The sequence below is a fragment of the Nanorana parkeri genome, unplaced genomic scaffold (genome assembly GCF_000935625.1).
Source record: "Nanorana parkeri isolate BGI_ZX_2015 unplaced genomic scaffold, ASM93562v1 scaffold1, whole genome shotgun sequence".
NCBI lineage: Eukaryota > Metazoa > Chordata > Amphibia > Anura > Dicroglossidae > Nanorana > Nanorana parkeri.
The window spans coordinates 8,215,444-8,223,518 of record NW_017306269.1 but is presented as its reverse complement, the minus strand read 5'-3'; the positions used below and the strand labels follow the sequence as shown (position 1 = coordinate 8,223,518).

At 42.0% G+C, this 8,075-nt stretch overlaps 1 protein-coding gene across 1 annotated transcript in view; it reads right to left on the bottom strand.

Moving 5' to 3' along the window:
• Positions 1-2,462: 2,462 nt before the first annotated feature.
• ABCG8 (ATP binding cassette subfamily G member 8) overlaps positions 2,463-8,075 on the bottom strand; it is a 20,419-nt gene continuing 14,806 nt past the window's right edge. The window contains exons 10-13 of the mRNA XM_018565035.1: positions 6,407-6,483; positions 5,051-5,318; positions 3,961-4,088; positions 2,463-2,600 (exon numbers count right to left, since the gene is read on the bottom strand). Of these exons, the coding sequence (XP_018420537.1) occupies positions 2,463-2,600; positions 3,961-4,088; positions 5,051-5,318; positions 6,407-6,483 (611 nt within the window). The remainder of the gene's footprint in view (positions 2,601-3,960; positions 4,089-5,050; positions 5,319-6,406; positions 6,484-8,075) is intronic.

Sequence of the window (8,075 nt, the reverse complement as noted above, 5' to 3'; positions counted from 1 at the left end):
AGAGTTGACCAAAAAAAAGCATGTTGAGCATGTTTGTGAATTTGGATCTGAGAGTTATGAAGTAAATAAGACGTGATGATAGTCTGCGTCCAATAGCCTGAATCCCTACCTGCAGGGCAGCCATCAGAAATTTTGGGGCCCCTTACACGGCATTAGGCCGGGCCCCCCCCCCACCCGCGCTGGACGCAGGGCTTAGTGACGCGCTGGACAAAGGACCCACCTGAGAGGGACCCTCCAGAGCCCACCATAGATGCTGCACAGCCCATCTGCGACTGTCTATGGTGGGCTCTGAAGGGGTCTCAGGTGGGCTGGTCAGGGCTGCATCCCTCCCCTCCCTCCTTTCCTTCCCAGCTCCTCTGACCTGCACATATGGCCTCGTCTGCCGTCGGACCGACCAGAAGTGACGTGACGTCACTGGCGTTACGTCACTTCCGGCCAGTCCGACATCAGACGAGCAGCGTCGCTGATGGGGCCCCAGCTTGTCTCGAAGCCGATGGAGCGGCTAGGGCACTGCTAGGGCCAGGCCTCCGCCTCCTCGCCCTTCAAAATCGGCCGATAGTCATGTAAGGGACCTGAGCGGGCCCCCCAGGCTGCCCGGGCCCCTTACATGAGTATCGGACGTACCCCCCTGATGGCTGCCCTGCCTACCTGTACGGATGTGCAAGTTCGGGTCGGTGCATAGCTGTGTGTAGCTGCATCCTGTCAGAGAGATATATAGATGGCTGCACATGGCTGCATTTAGCACCAGGTCGTACCGGACACAGGTTTCTGCAGGGCAAAGGCCTTTTCCACTCACTGTCTCGGGGACAACCTTTTCACCAAACAGGAAGTGAAGGAAACTCTCCAACAGCAGCTCAGACAGAAGTAAAAAAATTTCTTTTAAAGTTAAGAAAGGGAATGCGAGAACCCCCGTCATTTTTTATTGCTGTCTTTTTCATATATGCAGATTTCCCCTCAATTCCTGTCTGGTAAAACGTTGTCCCCAGAAAAGAAAATAAGACTATTTATGTGTTTTATATGACTGTATTCACACCTGAGTGTTTACAGGTTTTATTTGAGTGTTTTTGCACCTATTTTTAGTCGTATTCAGGCTTGAGCGTTTTTGTTTTAGGCAGTGGAAGGCAGGGTCCTAGAAGATGGTTGTTTAACCTTGAAATTTTTTTATTTTCCAGCCATTTTCAGTCACTTTCATTGAAGTCTATGCAGCCAAAAACACCCCCACTTTGCTTCTAATATAGCTTATGTACTGTTTTGAGTTTCAGGCCTTGAGCTATAGATGCCTGAGCGTTCATATGTGAACATCATTTAAAATCATGGGATTTTGGTTGTTTAGTGTTTTGAAGATTTGACCTTCCAGTTACAAGACACTCAGGTGAGAATCAGGGTTAATGGAGCCCCGAACATTAGTACAACCCAAGTTCTAACCCTTTCCCATTGTTTTAAGTTTTGTTTATAAATACACTTTAAAATCAGCTTACAAAATAGACAACAGTGAAAAAAAATCTTTTTTATTTGTATTTTGGTAGTTGTTGGCCTGCAGCAAATATAGGACCATACTGCCCTCCAGTGGCAGTTAGCTAAAATACATATGTAATGCTATCCTCAATATATCTATATACACTGCTTCATACATGCACAGAACACAGATCTGTCATCTCTGCAGGAACCCATTGAAAATACAATGGCACATTTAGAAAATTCTGAAAACATTTCTGCTAATAAAGGTCATGCAAGTTACAATATGTTTTGTGTACTGTGCACAGCAACATGAAATTAAGGTGTTAGGGTAAAAGAGCATCAATGTAGCTGATGATGGTACAAGTGGAGAAACATTGCAGTAAATTGTAATATTATTTCTAGTGGGTTGTTGTTAAAAGATTTAAATGCATTTTCACACTGAGAACATTACAGGTCGTTCCACCCTATAAGTGAAAAATGATGTCTGTTGGGTTGAGTCATCCTCTGGATTCTTATATGGCTCTTTGGCACTCAAAGGGCCAGATCTCCCTATACTAGTTAGTTGTGTTCTTTCCTACCTGAAAGCTTTGAGTTTTCTAGTTCCCTCCCGTTGAATTCTCCACTATATAATGTAAGGTAAAATAATAACTCAACAGGGAGAATAGGGACCAGTTCTAATAGCCTTGTTCATCATTTGTCTCAAGGACGAGAACAGCAAGAATAACCCTGACCCAGGGAACACAAAACAGATTCAAACTTTCATATTTTCACTCCAGTTCAGGTTTGAAAATAATAGGTGAATGTCAGAAAACATAGAGCAGTTCTTAGACTAGTGATACACAATATAAAGTTTCTTCTTAACAACTGCAAGACTTCAAACTATTCTGCGGTTATCCCTACAGGACTATTGTCAGAGATTGTAGCTTTCATTGTTGCTTCCCAGGCACACAATGCAGCATTCGCTTTTCCATTTATTCATGTCCATAGCAGTTATTGATTCTTCATCACCAATCCTGGCTTGATTTTTGCTTAATGAACCTGAGACACAAGTAATACAGAAGGAGAAAACCAGCACAGATGGCAATGAGTGTAAGAAAGGAGACGTAGAGCGGATAAGTATCCATCTCCATACTTTTCAAAATCTATAAGGAAAGAAAAACAAGGCTTAGTATTAACACTCACTGATTATAACCATGTGATTGTTTACTCATTTCAGTCTCACATGTTATTTTTCAAGATCAAATCTTAAAGTGATATTTAAAGGAAAATGTTTTTTAAGCTATTTTAAATGCTGATGAAATCACTTACAATGGATGCTGCTCCTTTATGTTTAAAAGTTTTAATTTCCTGCAGAATCAGCTGGTCCCCTGAGCACTGGCCCTGATATCCTGTTTTAGGGTGGCTCCTTTCCCTTACTGGGTACTATGGAGCCACCCTTGTGTGTGCTAATAAGCTGTGTCTGTCTCCATAAACAGTTTAGAATGTAGATGTTTAGAATGTAGATGTCATCAGCACACCAGCACTACAGAGACTCATAAGTCAGTGCAAATACATTTAATGATAAATGTCACTAGGAATGTCAAGCGCTTTTAGGGGCCACACAGGGTCCCCTTCATCAGGCTCAGAGTTTTTATTTTTTTAATTTATTTTTATTTATTAATTAATTTTTTATTAAATATTTTTATTTTTTACTTTACTTTTAGGGGCTTCGGTGAAATATTAGGGGTCTAAACTGACCCCTGATATTTCCCTTTTAAAATAGAAAAAGTCCTGATCACTGATCACTGAGTGTTTGCTCTCCTCTCTGACACGCTGTCACAGGAGGCTGAGCAAGTGTTGCGGGAGGAGAGCTCAGCCTCCTGTGACATCGCTGTCTCCGCCCCCACACCGCTCTGCCACACTGTGATAGGCGGCCGAGCGGTGTGGGAGGAAAGACACCGGCCGCTCACAGCACTCTCCTCCCGCAGTGCTGGGCCAGCTGTGACTCTCTTCCACCCCCCCTCGCTGTGACACAGAGCTGCGCCCAGCGGGGAGGAAAATAACCTATAATAATTATTATTATACAGGATTTATATAGCGCCAATAGTTTGTGCAGTGCTTTACAATATAAGGAAGGCATTACAATCACAATACAGTTCAAGGCAAGATGGTAAGGAGGGCCCTGCCAGTGAGGGCTTAAGTCGATAAACAAAATGGCTGGCTTTATTGTACCTTCTCATTATCTTCCCATAGCCTGATCCCCAAATTGAATAAGGTACCTAGCCTACAGTGTACAAGCTCCAGGCAGAGGCTAGGGAGGTGAAGAAGGTAACTCTCATGTACTATAGCAGAACAGGATGGCTCTAGAGTAAGGAGATGCCGTACAGGGGTCCTATACTGCAGTAAAGTTGGCTGCTTACTTCTGCTGTCCAGTTTATTTTTATTTAAGCAGTGTATTTCATTTTGCATCATATGATCTGGTGGAGGTGAACTTCAAATATTTTAGCTCAGAAGATATCTTACCATTTCTCCTTGAATAGGAAGAGTGATATTTTGGATTTGGATGCTGTATATAGTACCCGTAAACTGAACCTGCATGAGCCCTGCAAAGCTCCAACGCATGAAGGACACAAAGGAGATCCAGTAAGGGACTGCAAATAACAAAAAAAAAACAATTAACAGACTGTGAGGCAGTGTGTAATAGTTGTGTCACAAAACCATTCATCCACAACAGACAATATAATATATTGCATAAAAAATTCCTTTGCAAAAACTCAAATACTTAATTGGCATGTGTGAAATTGAGAGTTTTGGCTTTGCCAAGGTTTTGGTCAAATTTGTCATTTGGCAAAAAGCATTGGAGTCAATAGGGAAGGTGAAATTATGGTAGATTTTTCGATAGGGGACTTTTTTGTCTACCAATGCCACATGCAGGCTAATTTCATAAAATTCCAGCTTAGCAAAGGCTGCATGGTACTTAAAAAAAAAAACAATGGGTTAAGCATTTTGATTTACAAATGGACTTTATGCAAAAGTACTTTGTGCCTTTGGGGAGGTCCACTGCAAACTGGTAAAAGCAAATTGCACAAACCTGGAGGGGAATTGAATTCTAATTGGGACAGCAATAAACAAACTACTCTATTATAATAAGAAGATGGAGATGTTTAACCTAGATCTACCCAAACAAAACCCCTATTAGGACAAATCACAACCCTATTAGGACAAACTTCACCCACACCCCCCATGACTAGACAACCTGAAAGTTCCCATCCTTGATAATAGTTTGATGCGTTACTAGGAGAGGAAGCGGTAAACTTTGTATTCGATGGTAAATGCTTGATGCTGCCCAAACCCTCCATCAGGGCATGTGTAAAGTCCCCCTGTTACAAGTGTGAGTATAGGGAAAATGCAGAAGCACGATGCAAGGATAGAGGTGGACTGCACCAGGGCTACCAAGCATCAGAAATTAGCATCAGGAATACAATAATTCACACATGCCCAATTCACTACTCCCAGCCCCCTCTTTGTAGTTTAAACTGCAGTTGCCCTCCTCCATTAAATAAGATTTATAATGATTAACAATGTAGCATTTCCTCTAGTTGGAAAAGCCTACCTGTCCAGAGATTATCCAGTCTAATAATGAATCCTCCAGTCAGATAACTAGCTGTAAAGATAGCATTGCTGAGGAAGGAGGACATCTGTAGGGTGGGGAACAATGCGGACATCCACAGAGCCATGGTACGGCTACAGTAAACCACCAGCCACATGAGAACAAAGTTTAGGAGGAAGTTTTCTGGTAAGGGGTTCAGATTTGACAACCAGTATATGGGCACGCTGTAGAAAACAATGAAAGCAAAGTGTTCTGGGAGCTCACCAATGACCTGGAAGACAAAATTAGAGAATCTGGCATTTCAATACTTCACTTGAAGAAGCTAGAGAGAATTCATATAATCAGATATGACAAACATACACTGGAAATGTTTATCTCAGTTTCAAAGCAGTGGTAACAGACTAAACTGCACAAGGTTCTTGAGCAATTTATTAGTTTGCTCCCCCACCCCCCTTTTGACATTTGTAACTGTTGTTTTATATACGTGCTTCAACTTAGCTTGATACAGTGTATACGTGAGCCAACAATACAGACATTTGGTGCCACCATGGTCTGTTGCCATGTTGCCACTGATCAGAGTAAATAAATAAATAAATGTTGGAAATGCAACAGCATATACTGATAATTTGTCTTTCGATAGATGGCGCTCTAGTGCAATGTTAGTCTCTCTATATGCATGCTTATCTATGATACACAGGAGGTTTTCCTGTATATATTGTATGTTTCCTGCACAATGCTGTATTCCTGTATACATTACATATATACAATGTTCTTCTAAGCGAGTAAAACCTAATTCAGCATTCCTTAAGATCTCAGTGCTTCATCTAAACACATAACCAACAATAAAAACTTAGATTCACTAGTCCATTCCTAGTCATCAGTAGACATGTGCGATTCATTTTGTTCCAAATTACAGAAATAAAGAATCCAAGGAAAGGCCCCTCCCTCCACTGTATCAGGCCACATGCCCTCGGCATTGGGAGGTTGCTTTTTCTTTTACAACGGGGCCACCCAGATGCCAACCCACTTGTGAATGAGTAAGGGGTAGTTGTAACCCTACTCATTCACTGAAGAGTAGGGCTGGTAATGGTCAGCTTTTCATTGCCATCTGTTTCCACTGTTTGAAGTTTAACCATTTCTATCTGTCCTGGTGAACAGGACAGAAAGTGATGGTAAATTTAAAACAAGCTCAATGTTGGGACAAAAGATAAGCCACTCAGCAGTAAGAATTGTAGTATACTTTGAAGATGTCTGAGAATCTTACTTGTCTTTTAAATGTTGCTTTAAAAAAAAAAAAATAACAAGAATCTTTAAATAAAAAATAAAAAAGTAGACGATGTATTGGAACATTGAATTTACCTTAGCAAAAAAATAGGGAGTAATAGAATATAATCCGTCTTCCAGCTCATGATAAAGCATTGCTCTTTCTGAATGACCTGAAACAAAAACATTTAACGATTATTTCAGTTTTTACAGGGGCTGTCCAGAGTTTACCATTTAATGTTTTTTTTCCCCAGTATAATATTTGGTACTCTGTAAATGTGGAGGGGCAGTCAATAAGATATTTGCTATTTACAAAAAGGTAGTCATGTCTCTGAAGGCAAGCTTGAGTGCCATTATACAAAATTATACCTTATATATAAAATAAGCTGATGTGATTTCAGGTTGGGCATTTAATCATAGGTGACCTATCTAGATGCTCTTTTGTAAGGAATGGAGCTGATTCTTTTTCTGTTGAATTAAAATTCAGTAGCACAGCAGTAAGGCTGGGTTCACACCTGCGTGTGGTGGGAAGATGCTCCACGTTCATGTGTGTTTTTGTGCATTTGTGTGCCACGGCTGCTGCACCTCCCCATTGATTTAAATGGGTTCATATACACCTGACAAACACTGCAAAAAAGCTCATGTACCGTGTTTCTCCAAAAGTAAGACCTAGCACTATTTTTCAAGATTCCTGAAATATAAGACCTACCCCGAAAATAAGACCTAGTTTGGTGGTAGCATGTGAGGGGGAACTTGCAGGAGAGATGGTATCCGCCTGCAGGGACATACTGTATTAAGGCAATGACAGGGGACTCCTTCCGGCCAGCGCAGTACCAGGGAGCACTCCAGTACCATACTTCACCAACTGCTGTCCCCCCTGAAGGCACTGCTTAATGCAATGGTACTCCAATGTGTAACGGTAAATTGTTTACCGCGCTGTCCACTGTCTGATGTCCCCACTGCTGCACCACTGGTACCGTTGGCAAAGGAAGCCGGCGCTGTAGAAAGCAAGGCTGCGGCGGCGGAGGGTGCAGAGCCACATTAGCCGATACTTCCTCTTTAGCGCTGGTTACTGCGACAGGCGGAGTGATACCAGATGCACTCCGCCTGTGAAAATGAAAGAAATGGATCAGCATTAAAAACAACATAAGACATCCCCTGAAAATAAGACCTAGTGTGTTTTTTGGGGGCAAAAAAAATATAAGACAGTGTCTTAATTTCGGGGAAACACGGTAGTAATTTGCGCGACACGTGTTCTGTGTTTTTCGCTTCTGCGTTTGTGTGTGTTTTCATGGTCGCCAACACAGAGCAAAAACGTGCATCTTGCTTGCCACGTTTGGGGTGCCATTAGAAATGGCACGCATTCCTGGAACACGCAGGTGTGAATGGGGCTTATACTTGTCACCATGTTCCTGCTCCAGCAGGAGAGTCTTATTCCCATCCTCTTTTACTACCCTTCAATGACACTTTAATTTAGTGTAGAATGTGCTGGCCACCATAAAACAATCCTCTACTCTAGAGCTGTGTGGGGAACTTACAAGGTCACCATGGATTACAGTGATGTTTCCTTATACATCATCTGCACTTAGTTATGTGACATCCAACATCACATATCCAAGTGCATAGGATGCAAAGGAAGAACGTTTTCCTACTGAGCTCTTCTGTGGAGGAGTGTGCCTGATCAGTGCAACTTTGCATTAAATGCAGGTTTTATTGCGGGGCAATAAATGAGCCGTATAAAGAGGGCCAAGTAAGGGGCGGGGGG